The sequence below is a fragment of the Lutra lutra genome, chromosome 12, assembly GCF_902655055.1.
Source record: "Lutra lutra chromosome 12, mLutLut1.2, whole genome shotgun sequence".
Taxonomy (NCBI): domain Eukaryota; kingdom Metazoa; phylum Chordata; class Mammalia; order Carnivora; family Mustelidae; genus Lutra; species Lutra lutra.
The window spans coordinates 14,945,649-14,962,210 of NC_062289.1; the positions used below are offsets into that span (position 1 = coordinate 14,945,649).

General features: G+C 41.9%; 1 protein-coding gene, 1 long non-coding RNA gene and 1 pseudogene across 3 annotated transcripts in view; 1 reads left to right on the top strand and 2 right to left on the bottom strand.

Moving 5' to 3' along the window:
• LOC125082563 (uncharacterized) overlaps positions 1-16,562 on the top strand; it is a 229,042-nt gene that overhangs the window by 143,749 nt on the left and 68,731 nt on the right. The gene's annotated exons all lie outside the window — the stretch shown is intronic.
• CDH20 (cadherin 20) overlaps positions 1-16,562 on the bottom strand; it is a 207,108-nt gene that overhangs the window by 36,498 nt on the left and 154,048 nt on the right. For both annotated transcript variants that reach the window (XM_047698321.1, XM_047698322.1), the window contains 3 exons: positions 6,436-6,730; positions 5,790-5,909; positions 3,208-3,375 (listed from right to left, as the gene is read on the bottom strand). In XM_047698321.1, coding sequence (XP_047554277.1) covers positions 3,208-3,375; positions 5,790-5,909; positions 6,436-6,730 — 583 coding nt within the window. The remainder of the gene's footprint in view (positions 1-3,207; positions 3,376-5,789; positions 5,910-6,435; positions 6,731-16,562) is intronic.
• LOC125082802 (uncharacterized) lies at positions 12,773-12,892 on the bottom strand (annotated as a pseudogene).

The following is a 16,562-nucleotide window of genomic DNA, read 5'->3' on the forward strand; positions in this document are numbered from 1 at the left end:
GGGCTCAACTTTTTGACATTCTTCATTATTTTGTCAAACAAAATGTGACTGACTAAATAATAGAGAAAATCACATAATCATATTTTCAATATGTTCATGGTCTCTTTTATTCTAATGTGTATTGCAAGCTACAGGGAAGCCTGGGGTGAGGGCTTGAGTTTCATGAAGATTTGGGGAGGTTGACAGCACCCAACCAGCTCACAGCACCCTCCCTTGCACAGGAGAAGAAATAATGCCTGTTCTTGGCAAATACGAGCCAGAAAATTGCTAATGTCTGTACTAAGCTGGCAGGCACTTGGATTTCATAATCTCTTTCCATTCTCTTCCAAAATTGTTGATGGATTAGACTTTGTTATTATAGAACTTTTAAGAAAAATAAACAAGTGTCTTCCCCACACCAGGAAAGCTATGTGTTCTGTATTTAAAAAAGCATATACATAAAATTTCTACATGTGATGCACTGTATTAGAGCTGAGATCTTGATATTCCATTAAATTTGGTTCAGTTAAAGGTAACTAAGCTTGTTCAATATAAATAGTAGGAGTGTCATTTTGCCGACATCCCATGATCAGTTATGTTAATATTTATAAAAAGGAAGGAAAATTGAATTTTTAAAATAAGCAATCAGAAGATAGTAAAGCAGAGAGTTTATCCAAGGTAGGTTTGTGGAATAGTGAGATCATTTAAACTTTGTTTTAACAAACAGATGGGGAGATATTTAATGGTGAGATAAAGACAATTTTTTAAAAGTCCAAAAATAATTACGATTTTAGGGGAAGCAGAGATGATGTGCAAAGAATGCTTGCAGGCAGATTACTTTTATCCATTTACATTTCATCTTCTGTGCAGCACAGTCCTTCTGCTCTATGCTAGATTCCCCATTATCTTGAAAAAGTGGTAACTCAAAATGTTTGCTTTAGAATGGATGTTAAGATGTTGGTTTGTGGAGCAGGACTAAAACCCTGGGTAGCATTGTGTTATGTGGTTGTAAAGTTGTCCTGTCTGGGGTGGTATGACTTTCCTGCAGTTTGTCTAAATCCACATACCTACGAGCTATGTAATAACTTGCTGCTTTTGCTCTTTCTGTCTTCATCAGAGGTACTGTCGAGTGTCAAATTTAAAAAGCCAAATAGGGTAGTTCAGGGATATTCAGGAATCTGTAGTGTGCAGTGTGTGCAGTGTGAGCCATTCATGAAGTAATAAACGTACACAAAGGAAGAAACCAGTCTGTGTGGCATTCACAAACTGTTTTGTGATGCCCTGCTGTCCTGTAGAACTCATCAATTTAGTAGTGACTTGGTTGCACCACTTGTGAAATACGTAGCTAGTATTCTGCCTTTTTGTTTTATGAAATGTCATGGGGTCTCTGTGTATACAGTCGTATGAGGATGTTTGAATTTCCTTCCTGTCTTTATGTAGATAAAAGAGATGACTCACTTGGTCTGGCTGACTCAAAGTATAGATGTTCAGCCAAAAATCTGGTTTGACTCTGTGTTTAGTTTCTTTTCTTTTCTTTCTTTCCTTCTTCTTCTTTTTTTTTTTTTTTTAAAACCTGATTTTCCTGGTCAGGTCTTCCACATGAAATTGTGTCTGCTATCCTCATTTCTCCGACTGCTCCCTTCAGGCTTCTGATTCTCAGATTCACGTCTCCATTCCTGGGCTCCATTCCACAGGTATAGCTCTCTATTTCCACCTTCCTTAAGGCCATTCAGTCAGATTGTCCTGCTGTGACTTCATATTCAAATCTGAGTTTGTCTTCCTCCTTCCCTGCCGTCAGTTCCATTATGCATCCTCTGTTTCTATCAGTGCTACAGTTCTACTCCCTGTCACCCAGACTTCAAACATCATAGTTACCTTTGACTCCACCCTCTGCTGTGGTTCCTTCAGCCAAGAAATCAGGAGGCAGAAACCCATGTTTTCTTACTTGTCCCACTGCACTCTTTCTGCTATTTCCTTAAGTGCTTATCATTTCAAATCTCGAACATTCTAAAAGCCTCCCTGATGGATTCCCTGGCTTCTAGTTTCCACTCCTGCCAACCCATCTGTACATGGCTCTCAGATTAGCTTTCCTTTAGGTCTCTGTCTTGCTCAGAAACTTTTCAGTGACTTCCTTTAGAAATATAACACATCTAGAATATAGAAATATTTAGAAATATAACACATTTAAAACACTAAAGAGCAGGTCTCCATTTTAGGGAGTCTTTGAACATTAAATCACATTTGCTACTTTACTTCCCGGTCTTTATACTGTAGATACATATTTTTTCCTTTACATTCAGGTTCTATTGGAATGAGCTCTCGGAGAGCAGAGATTTTGTTTGTTTTGTACACTGTTCTATATGCCATACCTAGATGGTGCCTGAAGCAAATATTTTTTGAGTGAATGAGTGGCTTCCCCCTTCTGGAATGTTTTTCTTTCTTCCTATTTAAATCTTTATATTTTTGAGTCCCTGTTGGAGTATTATCCTTCAATGAAGCCTTCATTCATCTTAGTTTATTGTGAAAGTTTCATTCTGTGGCTATTCATTCTGTGCCACTATTCAAGTGGCACAGCAAATGCTACTTTTTGGTTAACTTTTGATGAGTGTAGAGTATGTACTCCCTAGCTGGATCTTAAGCTTCACAGGGGCAGGGACTGAGTTTCAAGCATCTTGTCTCCCTCGTGCCCAGTGCCATTGGAAAGCAGGTGGTTGGTACTCTTGTGAATTGAATGGCTAAGGGAGTCAGATGGGCGCCTCTGTGTTGACCTTCAGTTTGGGTTATTTTCTGTGTGTGTGTTCTCAACAAGGTAGTATTGTGTCCTGGGGGCAAACATCAGTTTGGGGAAGGGGGAGATAGGAACAGAAATCTTAGATGCTACAATGGTTTGTGGCTCTCTAAAGTTCAGCCGTACCCGACAAAATCTTTTTCCTTAGTATTTCATTTTATGGGGTGGAGTGCAGGGTGTGCAAATCAAGAAAAAAGAAAGTATACAAGAGCTCATAGAGAGTGGCAGTAATGAAAGAAGTGAGAAACATTGGCTCTGTGCTAGGGGATGTTGGGACCCAGAAGGGAAATGGTGACGTGAGAATTGAAGAATAAATGTAGGAAGGGAACCCATGGATAATTGAACTTTAAGAGGAACTCAGGCTGGGCTTTTTCTTCCTCTTCTGTAATAGGTGCCTCCCTCAGGCCTGAGATCTTTACTCTCACTGGTTAGGTACTCACTCTGTGGAAAGCGGGGTGGGTTATCATTGACATCCAAGAGGGTGATGTTGACTGTTGTGGTCCCAGCTAGTCCTCCAAGCTGCCCTCCCATGTCCTTGGCTTGGATAATCACTTCATAGTATTCTTTGGCTTCTCGGTCCATGTTCATGAGTGCTGTCCTAATTACACCTGCAAGAGAGAAAAGACTGCTTTTAAAAACAAATCCACACATCCAGTGTTTAAGGTTGGCTTTCAGGTTTCTCCCTTGTGGATTGTTATATTTAGAGTCTAGATGCAAATCATCTGTATTTTATTAAACTTAGGTCAGAATTCTAGCTTCGAAAGAGCGCTGTGCTTAAACAAATGGTGAGATGACACTATCCCAGGAGGAAGAGCTTAGGGCCCACTTCCTTTGGCGACATTACAAGGAGAGAACAGGAGGTGGCAGCAGCGGTTCTCGAACAGAGTTAGGGACTAGCAGTCCGGGCCAATTTCAAGGGTCTCTGTTGTACCAAAGAAAACTGGGGCTTTGGGTCCCGTAAAACACAGCCTCGTCTGTCTGCAAATCTGTGATTTTAGATAATTCTCTTTCAGCCTGCACTTTCTCTAGCCCCGAGAGCCCTTGTAGTGTGAATCACTTTTCTTGAGCAGCTCACTCCCAGTCTCCTTTTCCCTGTCTCCCCAATACCTGTAAGCAGGGTTGGAATTCTAATTTGATTGTCCTTTTTTTTATATATGCCTTCAGTTTTGTTCTGCTTACCTATGTGTATCACTGGTTTCCACGAGCTGGGACATGAAAGATGCTCTGTTGAGTTGTTCATTTTTAACATGCATAAGGGATGAACTCCCCCAGACAGTAAGTAGCAGCAACACAGTGTGATGATACAGTTTCATTTAAGAAGAGGGGTCTAAATCAAAATCCAGGGAAATGTGTTGCTTTGATACTGCCAAGGGTGTGCTATAATGTTTTATCTCCCTTTTAGCCCTGCTATGTAGAAAAGTTGACTTCTCTACACTCTAGGCAAAGATTAAAGGCTTGTTTACTGCAAGTTTACAGTGTGACCCTTGGCTAAATAGACCTTTTGCATGCAAAGAAGAGAGATTGGGAACCACAAACCTGTCTCCACTTTACTCCTGAAGTGTGTATATTGCATTATAGTAACAACATTCTGAAGTGAAATATGCAGCATTTTCTTTTTTTTAAATGCCCTATGGGCACAGCAATAACTATCTTTTCATGTATTTTTGACCTTAACACTAAAGATGCCCCCTCGGAGCTGTCAAAATAATGTAAGGTTCCTCTTAGGATATAAAGGACACATTACCCTCTTCCTGTCTGTATTTTTCTTCCCTGTGGGCATTCCTCTACTTTCCCTCCCCCTCTGCAGAATTGTTAAAGTTACTGTTTTATAGAAGTCCCTCACTGCAACCTTTTTTTCTTTCCTCCTCCTAATTTATACTCCCTCACTTTCTGCTTTTATGATATAATTTTCTGAATGCCTGGTTCCCCTTAGGACTTTTGGAAAAAAAAATTCTATCAGGTTGCTAATAGAAATGTATTTTTTCTCTCTCAAATGGAGAGGTGACTTTGAGTGTTAACCATTTACTTTACCTCTGAGACTGTTTTTTTACTCAAGTTCCTTGTTAATTATTCTTAGGTCTTCAGTTTTCCTGTATGTAGAATGGGAATAACAGTACTGCCATGTATTTCACAGGTTCACAAGAATAACGGGAGGCTCAAATATGGTAATGTCTGTGAAAGTATTTTACAAGGAAGAAAGCTTGGCACAAGCAGGATAATAATGATAAAAACATAAATTCTGTAGTCAAAGCTTTCAGGTAAAACTGAAAGAAACAACAAAACAAAAAACCACAACCAGACTTCTGTCTGTCTGTCCTTTGTTGCCACATTCCTTCTTACACATCCAGTTCTTTTAGTTGTCCTCCCTGTGAGAGCTTCCCACTCAGCACTTGCGTTTTTAGGGGCCACATCCCATGTTCTGCGCTCTTTCCCCCCTCAGCAAAATCTTTGTGTCCTGGCATCCCCTTATTCTGGCCATGTTCTCTACTTAGTACAGGGTGGTTCAGTGGGAAGAGCATCAGACCAAAAGTCAGGGGACATATCTGCAGATAGAAGCACTTTGTTAGGTCTCAGTTCCCAATTTCCTTACTTGTTAAGTGACCGGTACTGGACTGGATGGTTCCCCTAAGGCTCTTCATAGTTTCAAAATCAATGATCCTAGTTCTCTAGTGAGCCTAGGTTAATGTGTCAATCCTCTTAGGTCTTCTTGGAGTGATAAAAGACAATCCCTGGGAATACATTCAGCTGTAGGAGTTACTGAAGGCTAGTGAGGATGTCCCTTTGTGTAGGCAGGCCTTTTGGCCTCTCCAGTCAGACTCCGTACACTGTCTAGACATAGTGCTGCTTTTACCCACCAGGGCAGTGGTTGTTTGCTGTCTTAATCCTAAAGCTTGTAACAATCTTCTTTCATTAATACAGTCCCTATAGAGTCCTGGAAAAGGAGAGTTGGGTTTATCATAAGTAGCAGTTATGAATTAGTAGGGAATAAAGCAACCAGCTCTGATGACATTGCATCACATACCTGTTTTGGAGTCCACGGAAAAATATGGCTGGCCCTGGAGAATGCTGTACACTACCCGGGCACTGTTGCCATAGGTTGGATCATCAGCATCTGTGGCTGTCACCTGGATAACAGAGGTCCCTGAGGAAGAGAGATGGTGGAAACCTGTTCAAGTTGTATTGCTAAAGGCTGGAAGCAGTGCTGAATAGGCAATCTTAACGCATTTGCAATTGTTATGTTGCTTCCTCGGGAGAACCCTTTTTGAGGTCACGCTTCCATAGCTCCTAACTTGTGCCTCTCTAGTGAGACAGGAGTTAATTTGTGTTTTAAATTCTTAGTAACCAGTAAGAACAACACAGTCTTTGGGTTCTTCATTGCTTTTTTGATAATACCAAAATGCTTCTTCCTTATGAATCAAACATTTATCTGTCTACTCTCTATCTTTTAAGAATCAGAACTGAATAACAATTCTAAGCTTATTGTTACTATTATTTTTTACTGTGGCTGATTTCACTGTCTAAGTAGTTTCCTGCCTAGGGACTTGGTTGTCATTTTTGGTCCAATTTTAGAATTTGTGAGCTGTTTTGCACATTCTCTCTGTGTATAGAGAGGAGGATCTTCTGTAGAAGAACTGCTGTCTGTGAGAATCAGTGACTCTCCACCTTACCCACTGGTGACATTTCTGGCACAGTGGCGACATAAGGTCCATCCAGGAACTTGGGCTCATTGTCATTGATGTCTTGGATTTTGATGATGAACTCTGACTCTGGCTCCATTGGTCTGCCAGTCCGCCTGTCTAGGGCTTGAGCCCTTAAAGTGTACTGGGCCCTTTCCTCTCGATCAAGCCTCTGAATGGCATGGATGTCTCCAGTGGTGTCGTCGATGGTAAACACGACACCTGCACCTTCTCCTGAGAGGATGTATTTGATGGATCCATCTCCCCTGTCCATGTCTGAATGAAGCTAAGAAAAAAAAAAAAAAACAACAACCCCAAAATCTCATTATGCATATGAAGAGGTGGTGGAAATTAGTTGATTTTCAGTTTGATCCAAACTTATGACTTTCTTTCAAACAGGAAGAATTTCTTTCACCCAAACATTTAAATTGTTGGTCTGCAAAGAATTAATATACATTGAACGTGATTGTATCAAAGACCAAATATAGATTGATGAATAAGTAAAATTCTTTCCACATCACATTCAGTATCCTGAATGTACTACTGTATTTTAGGTTCCTTTCCCTGAGAAATATGGAAACAGGAGTTCTGGGAAGTGTAGGCCCCAACATGAGAGTAAGAGCAAGTCTAATAAGGAGGAGCCTAGCATTTCCACTTAAGAAAAAAAAGTGGACAAACTTAACATTTTAAAATAAGTATTTGACATAAACTAAGTTTTGGAGTTTCAAAAACCTTGTGATGATTCAAGTTGCCTGAAAAACTGATGGACTAATTAATAAATAGGCTATGGCCACTGTCCTGGAAATTGTAAATGACCTCCAGGGACTCCTGCAACTCTGATTCTGCAGTCCTGATTCAGTAATTTCATTCAATAGGACTATGTATGCATGCCTGTGTTCTGGGTATCAGAATGGATTTAACAGCTGGTTGTTGGTATTTGCATCAGTGTATCTCTCTTTGGTGGGACCAGTTCCTGGGCTTGTAATTGAATCACTCAAATCTATATGTGGATAGTTGAGTTAGGGACATGCTTTTATCTGCCCATCCAACTATGTTATCTCCTGGATTACTTTGTAATGAATAAGGCACTCTCAAAAGGAGTCCAGGGCACTATTTTCATACTAGGCCTAGAAATACATTTCTGCATCTCTAATTACAGATAACGTTCTATGGCAAGAATTCTGAAGGTTTGTGTTATCATATAAGTAACAGTCTCTCTCTAAAGTGGGTTTTAGCACTTTGCATGGTTCATAGATTTAGTTTATAAAATAGACAACCAGTTTTAGCTTAGGCTACTGGAGGCGATATATCTGGCCTAAAACATAATGTCAGTTATAAGCTGAGGGACTTGGACAAAGTAGTGAATGTTTATTACTCTCAAGTTTCTAATATTATAAATGTGGAGAGCACCAGTAATACTTACTTTGAAGGGTTGTTGGGATCATTAGAAATTAATGTATGTAAAGCACCTAGCCCAGCGTCTTTCCCATAATAGGAATGCTATAAATGGGGCCGATTATGATGATGGTAATAATGATGGCGATATGCATAGAGAAAAGGGTATTAACATGCTTAGCTCTTCTCTGCTCCCTTCAAGCCTTCAGGAGTGTAGCAGAGGCGGCACAAACAACCTTTGGCTTTTTTATTATTCATAGTCTAACGGGGAAAGGTGCAGAAGGCTGCCTGAAGCATGGCTAGGATGGTGTTACTCTGAGGATGAAATGGCACAGACACCAAGAGGACACCTGAAAATGTATTCACAACATCCTCGGACAAGGATGGGTTTGGAGGTTGAGGCTGGCTTTGAGTTGATTTCAGACTGACTCCTGGCCGGATCACATAGGCAGTGATTTTGCCGCCGAGAGGAATTCAGCTGCGTCTTATCTAGAGAGGGCAAATAGAATAACACTGGCCGAAAAAATAGCCGAGGAATTTTCTTTCTACTCAGAGAATTCTATTTAGAGTATGAAATTCTCACATTTCCTCATTGCATATACAGTATTATTATTTCTCGCAATCCAAATCTTCTATTTATGCAATTAAAAAAAAACCAGAGGTGCCCAGCTCTCATTGTGTAGAATAGAAAGCCATTTTATTGGAACCTGGTCATAAAGAATGAAAATCCATTCCATCTGGAACTGTGCTTCCAGGCAAAGGAATGGGGTTTGGAGGAGGAGGAGAAGAATCTCAGGAATTTTTTTTTTTTTTTTTTTTTTTTTTTAGGATTTATTGATTTACTTGTGAGAGAGAGGTAGAGGGTGTACAGAGGGGATAGGGAACAGAGGGAGAGAATCTCAAACAGACTCCCTCGCTGAGCTTGGAGCCAGCAGGACTCAATCTCATGACCCATGAGATCATGACCTGAGCCAAAACCAAGAGTCGGTGCTCAACCAGCTGAGGCACCCCAGTGCCCTAGTCTTCAAGCTATATTACAAAGCTGTGATCACCAAGACAGCATGGTACTGGCATGAAAACAGACACAAAGACCAGTGGAACAGAATAGAGAGCTCAGATATGGACTCTCAACTCTGTGGTCAACTAATCTTCAACAAAGCAGGAAAAAATATCCTGTGGGAAAAAAGTTTCTTCAATAAATGGTGCTGGGGAAATTGGACAGCTGTATACAGAAGAATGAAACTGGACCATTCTCTTACACCATACACAAAGATAACCTCTAAATGGATGGAAGATCTCAGTGTGAGACAGGAATCCATCAGAATCCTAGAGGAGAACATAGGCAGTGACCTCTTCAACATCAGCCACAGCAACTTCTTTCAAGACACGTCTCCAAAGGCAAAGGAAACAAAAGCGAAAATGAACTTTGGGGAGTTTCAAGATTAAATCTTCTGCACAGCAAAGGAAACAGTCAACAAAAACAAAGAGGCACCCCACGGAATGGGAGAAGATATTCGCAAATGACACTACAGATGAGGGCTGATATCCAAGATCTATAAAGAATTTCTCAAACTCAACACCCAAAAAACAGATAAGTCAAAAAATGGGCAGAAGATATGAGCAGACACTTCTCCAAAGAAGAAATAGAAATGGCTAACAGACACATGAAAAAAGTGTTCATCGCTGTTAGTCATCAGGGAGATTCAAATCAGAACCACACTGAGATACCACTTACACCAGGTAGAATGGCAAAAAATCGTCAAGGCAAGAAACAATAAATGTTGGAAAGTCGTGGGGAAAGGGGAACCTTCTTACAGGGTTGGTAGGATGCAATTGGTACAGCCACTTTGGAAAACAGTGTGGAGGTTCCTCAAAAATTTAAAATGGAGCTACCGTATGACCTTGCAGTTGCGCTACTGGGTATTTACCCCCAAGATACAGATGAAGTGAAAAGAAGGGCCATATGCACCCCAGTGTTCATAACAGCAATGTCCAATACTCAAAATGTGGAAAGATCAAGATGCCCGAATGGATAGAAAAGATGTGGTCCATATACACAATGGAATATTACTTAGCCATCAGAAAGGATGAACACCCCAACTTTTGCATCAACATGGATGGGACTGGAGGAGAGTGTGCTAAGTGAAAAAGTCAAACAGAGAAAGTCAATATGATATGGTTTCACTTATTTGTGGAACATAAGGAATAGTATGGAGGACATTAGAAGAAGGAAGGGAAAAATGAAGGGGGAGAAATTGGAGTGGCAGACAAACCATGAGAGACTCTGGACTCTGGGAAATAAACTGAGGGTTCTAGACGGGAGTGGGTGAGGGGGCTGGATGAGCCTGGTTGATGGGTATTAAGGAGGCATGGATTGCATGGAGCACTGGGTGTTATACGCAGACAATGAATCATGGAACACTGCATCAAAAACTAATGATGTATTGTGACTAACATAACAATTTTAAAATGATGTGTATGGCATATGAAGGACATGTAATCTGGCAATAGGTTCATCTAGGGCATGGCAGATTATTTAGGTGGAAGAAAAAAGAATAGAAGTTGACATCAAGGACCCAGGATTGTTTTGAGGTATAAAAAGTTTTGTCCTGTGGTCCTTAAAAAAAACTAAGCATACTTGCTGTTATCACAGGCCAAACTTAAGTGAGTATTCTGCATATGGAGTGTGCTTAGTAAGTAACAGAAGGCTAAAATCATTGCTGCTCTAGAGGTTCAGGTTCCTTGGGAGCCATCCAGCTGGCTGATGTCAGTAGAGTCTGGGCCAAACATCAGATCTGTTATCTTTTGGGTTTTTTTGTCTGTATTGGGAGAAGAATTTGAGGAATTCTCTGGATGGTAAGTTCCTTGAAGGTAGGAACCTCATGTGGCTTTCATTTTCGTGTGGATTCTCACATGTAACAAGGGCTCAATAAAATTGTCGGAATGAGTGATGTAGGGTATATAGGATTAGGGTTAAAGTTTTTTTGTGAAACGTCACCTTTGTTTTAAAAGAGCTAGCAGCATCTTTCAGGTAGCTTCTGGGTGTGTGTTTGTGAGCCCTTGAGAGAAGGGAGGGAGGAGGGGGTGGGAGGACATCCACAGAGAAGCATGATGACCCTTTTATGAACAGGAACAAATGGGGACCAAGTATGAAAGGGACCAGAGTTTGCTTATACAAAACTGCTTTCTTAGGAATATAATTGTATCATTTCAGGATCCAGTCAGGGAACAAAACCTAGACCAGTTATTTTAGTAGAGCAAATTTAATGTGGAGAATTAGAAAGGCAAAAGGGAACACTGAGGTTTTGGAGGGTTAGTAGCTCTAGGAAACAGCTAGTGTCCTTCTGGCTGGGGGCAGAGAGCAGCAGTTGGGCTCCTGGAATCTAGATGTTTGGAGAAGGCTGGACCTGAGGCCTTCGAAGAGGGAGTGCTGTCACCTGGGGTTGGAGCTTCAGGAGCATGGAGGAGGTGTCCCCAGCACCCACTTCTTTCAGACTTCAGACCCACATTTCTGAGGAGGGGCTGCCATCCTGGTGTGCTGCGCTTTCTGAGTGGCTGTGATGAGGCTGGTGTTGGGCGTGTGGGGAGGATCCGGGAACTGGAAGCACCTGTTGGCTGGGTAGCAGGAACAAGTCCCTTCTCCCTCCTCCTGCCTCTGATTCTCCCTCTAGTACATTCTACTGTCGGAACCCAATGGGGTGCTGGTCCAAAAAGGAGAAACTGTGACTTGCAGAGCCCCAGCCCTGACTGATGTTGCTGCGGGGCGTATGGAAAGGTGAATACAGAGCTGAGAGACTCTAGCTGAGGAACTAGCATGGTAATGTGCGTTTAGCATTAGGGTTTGCCAGCCATAGAATACACATCTGGTTATGACCACTGCAAACGCGAGGCATTGATAGCTTTCCCTTACGTCACTCAGCAAATTGGCAGTGTAATAAAAATGTGTTTTATAATCTGTTCGTATTAAATTCTGCTAATGCTGACTGAGTACCAGCTCTTCAGAGGAAGGTAAGGGGCTTCTGGAATGGAGTTGGCAACACATGGTTAGGTACATATTGGGAAAACATTCTTCCTCCCCAAATCCAGAAAGAATAAGACAGGTGGATATCCTCCTTATCCTAATAATGCTGGAGATCATAAGATGTTCAGTCAAAGGAGTAGTGAATGGTGCGAAGTCCAGGTAGATTATGAAAAATCTTAGTTGATTTAATATTTAAAAACAAGGGTGATTTTCAGTCTTTTTTATCATTTCTCATAGTGCCTCGTACAATTCCAGGAGCTTGGCAGTGCTTACACTTGGCGGTTAGACAGCTTCCATGTAGCTGTTAACCTCAGCATGCCTTGGAACCACAGCTTCGTGCCCACGCACAGACTTTCTGCATCCCGCTCTTTGCATATGTCAATATAATCTAGCTTTAGCTCGACACTGCCTTGTCCCTGGAAGGCCCAGTGTGGATTTTATAAGGCCATAGCAATTACAGCTCATAATTGTTGCCTTACTCCTCTGAAATAAGCAAATACTCAGGCAGGCTCTCTAAGCAGACATCTTCCAGAGCTCAAGGTGACAAGCTAAATGCCCCTGGGAGAGAGGGAATGAAAGGTGGATAAGTTCTCTTTCAGAACTAAGGAGGGAAGTGCCTGGGTAAGTGAATATATAATGCGGGGTCAGACCCCACTTCACTGGCTGCTCAGTGCTGGCTGGGTACGATGGCTGTAGAGATGCCTCGGGGGTTCGATGTCCTGGGTTGCGTGGTTAACAAAGGGAGGGCACTAATCATGAGTACAAGAGAGAGGGTGCTAGACAGCTAAGTTCCCCACATCAGGAAGCAGCTGGGCTTGGTCAGATTCCTGGTGCCCTACACCATTAACTTTTCATTGTGTTTCTCAGGGCTGAGTCTCAGGGCAATGAAAAGAGAAGCCTGTGGCTGCGGTGTCAGATTTTCTGTTACCTTCTTTGTATTTTTAGACAATAAGCATAACCTCTCTGAACCACGTTACACAGGCTAATTATCTAGTAACAGACTATAGAAATGAGCCCTGGAAGTATAGTCTTTCACAGGCTAATTATCTAAAAGTGGTGAATCACACTTACCTCACTGCACTGTTATGATGATTAAATGATCTGCTCTATGTGACTGTGACTGATACATAGTCCTGTGGTAGCCCAGTACAAATTTTTGCCTTTCTGTAGTGTCGTATGTTCATCCCTGTGCTGGGTGCTCAGCGTTGGGGAAGCCTAGGAAAGGCTAAGTTTGGGATCTCAGCTTCTACCCTTGGGAAAAGGGAAGAGGGCTCTAGATTGTACAAGGCACACCAAGCAATTACTGAATACAAATAAATGTATTTTCTTTTCTTTCTTTCTATTTTTTAGGAAAGGAGAGAGCTTTTTAAAATCTTTTTATAGATTTTTAAAATTTATTTGACAGAGAGAGCATAAGTAGGGTGAGCAGCAGGCAGAGGGAGAGGGAGAAGCAGGCTCCCTGCGGAACAGGGAGCCCAATGCAGGGCTTGGTCCCAGGACCCTGGGATCATGACCTGAGTGGAACGCAGCCACTTAACCAACTGAGCCACCCAGGTGTCCCCAAATAAATGTATTTCTTAAACTTTAGCAGTAGGCATGCACGTCTAGTTGGAAGAAATATTTTACAAATAGAAGCTAGAAGTCTTTGAATAGATAGGAGATGTGTTCATGATGGAAATGGCTTTTAAACTAAGGCCCTGAGAAACTGGAATGTGATTGAACAGAGAGGCAATGACAGTGTGTCCTGGGCAGGGCAATAGAATGAGTACATGTCTGTGTTAGGGACAAATGTGGTATGTTATCAGGGCCAGTAAGGATACCAGCATGGCATCAGGACTAGATTCGAGAATCATAGGGGAGGGCTGGATAAGGGAGGAGGACTCATTTTCTGCAAGTCCTTGAACTATATGCTAAGAGTTCCGATAAGCATTGGAGCTACAGTGCTTTCTTAATCAGAGGAGTGACATGATGGAAAGGGTGCTTCAAGGAGATGAATGTCCCGAGTCCTGGGGGAGGACTGGGAAGATTCTCTCTACAGGGAGACGGGCAGTGACTGCTTAGTTAATCTAATCATGAGGAGCAGAGGGACCACAGTAATGACAGAGCCTGGAGAGGATGAGGTGAATCTAAGAGAAACTGGCGAGGAGATATTGACAGGATGTGGTGACTGGTTATGCATGAGGGAGGGAGGGAAGGAAAGGAAGAAATCAAAGAGAAGTCACAGATTTTGAGGCTAAGAGATTTGCAGCTGTGTTAGGTTACATGCTTTAAGGAGCTGCTGAGTTCCTATAATGATATCCCTATCTACGACTATTACCACTACTGCCACTGTCACTACTATCATTATAGACTAATGATCATTAAGATCTTTCTCTGGACCAGGTCCTGTGCTAAGCACTTTACATGTGTTAGCTTATTTACTCCTTACCACCCCATGAAGTATCCACTTATTAAATATCTTTTTGAGCCTCTTCTATGTGACAGGTGCTGTGTTAGGCCCTGGAGATAAAATGGGAGCACTGTCCTTGCCCTCCCTGAGCTTACAGTCTAGTCCAAGGCTTCAGACAGCACTCATAAATAAACCAATGAATTAGATATTGTAGGTTGTGATTGGAGCTCTGAAAAAAATAGTGACTGTGAGAGAGTCTTAACAGAAGGGCCTACCTTAGAGAATGGTCTAGGAAGACCTAGATTCTTCAAAATGAGTCCTAAAGAGTGAGGAGAAGCCAACCACCAAAGAAGCCAAATGAAGAATATTTTATTATGGGAGAACAATCAGGCAAAGCTTGGCAAGTTGTAGGAAATGCCAGAAGGCTATGTCCCTGGAACACACGAGGAAGGGAAAGAAAGAGTGGCTTGTGATGTGGTGGGAGGCCAGGAAGCAGGCTAGAGCAGAGAGGAATGGCTTTGGAAGCTGTGGGGAGGAGTCTTGGTGATTCAGAGTATAGTGGGAGGACACTGAAGGATGTAAGCAGAGTGACATGGTCTGACTCTTATGTGTGGAGAATGGATCAGAAGAAAGTGTGGGTAGAATTGCGAAAACTTGTTGGGATCGAGGTGTTTGCCCAGCTGAGAGAGATCAGTGGAAGTGGGGGTGGGAGAAATGAAGGATTTGGGATGTATTTTAGCAGAGAACTGATGATTGGCAGGTAGAGAGACTGGGGGGGGGTGGCAAGAGAAAGGGAAGAATGACCACCTTATCTCTGGTTTTAGAAACTGAGTGATGGCAGGCAGTGCTAATAACATAGAGAAGACTGGGAGCAGGTTTGGGAGGAAAACCAAGAATTCCTTACCGGATATGCTACATTTGGGAGGGCTTTGAGTCATAAACGTGGAACTGTCATATTTGCGATAAGGTTTATAAGTCTGAAACCCCGACAAGTGGCCTGAGCCAGAGATGGAGGCTGTGGAGTCACTGGTTTAGAGGTGGTGTTTAAAACCATAGGGATGGCAAATCCATCCAGAGAATGAATGTCGGTAGAGAAGACACCCGGGGCAAAGTTGACCAGCCAGACCACCAATGGGTGTGGTCACGAGGAGGGAAGAGGGCCGCAAAGAGGCTGAGAAGGAAGGAGGGAAAAATGGGATTGTGAAGGTCTTGAGGCAGAGAGAAGAAAGTGATTCAAGAAGGAGGGACTGATCAGCAGCACATGAGGTGGGTGGTTCTGTAAAATGTAACACCAGATTTAGTAGTAGGGGGTCCTTGGGAGCACTGAAAACACGACTTTAATGCAGTGGACAGAAGTCAGATCTGAATTCAGAAGTGGGTAGGAGTTGGGGAAAGAGCTTATGCAGGCAACTCTTTGAGAAGTTTTAGTTCTTTTGTTATCCCTGTTTGATGTTTGAGGAAACAAGCTAATGGGGCTTCATGTCTTTTCCAGAGTTGTTCTGGAAGCAATTGGCAGAGCTGGGTTTTGAACCCACATGTGTTTGACTCTGAAACCCACATTCTTAGCCTCTGTGCTAAACAACTGTTTAAGTTATCATTTGAATGAATTATTTATTTTTTAATTAGGTCCTTGTTTCCCATTTTCTCTTACTTGGTTGCTTTCACAAAATGGTCTCTGATTAACATCCAAATAAAGTAAACACCGGAGAAAGCCTGGATTAAAAATGAAATGATGATAGATAAATCAAGGGAATTCGAGTGTAAAGTTTATAAATATATTCATTGATTGTCTCCAACTTTTCTAAAGCACTTGCTAGGATCTTCTGAAATGAAGAATGTTTTATTCTTTTTTTTTTCCCCCATTAAAATTAGGCTCCAGGCAATACCTATGGAAATGCTTTAGGAAAATTAAAAAAAAAAAAAAGAAAAAAAAAGGGGAAAGCTCCCTCTACTCCCCCCTTTGCATTTTCCTGTTTCTTTCTTTCCCATTCTGTTATTCTCCACAGCTGCTGCTGCTGCCTCTTTTGGGACTCTGATGGCTCTTGCAGGGTCTCAGGCTTTTCCTCCAAAATCCAATTCCTTGTTTTCTCCCACTTAGAACAGAGCCTTGGACAAGGAGAGAAGTCTTTCCTTTTCTGACTGGTATTTGACAAAGCCAAAATTAGATTTCAGCTAACTGTCAAGTAACATACGGCTAGTTAAAATTGTTCTCAGGACTTAAACACAGGCTAGGTGACCTCTCTTACGCAATTCATATTCATACTCCCTTTCAATATTCGATACCCTGGTAATTTGTCTGTGTGGCCATTCTTA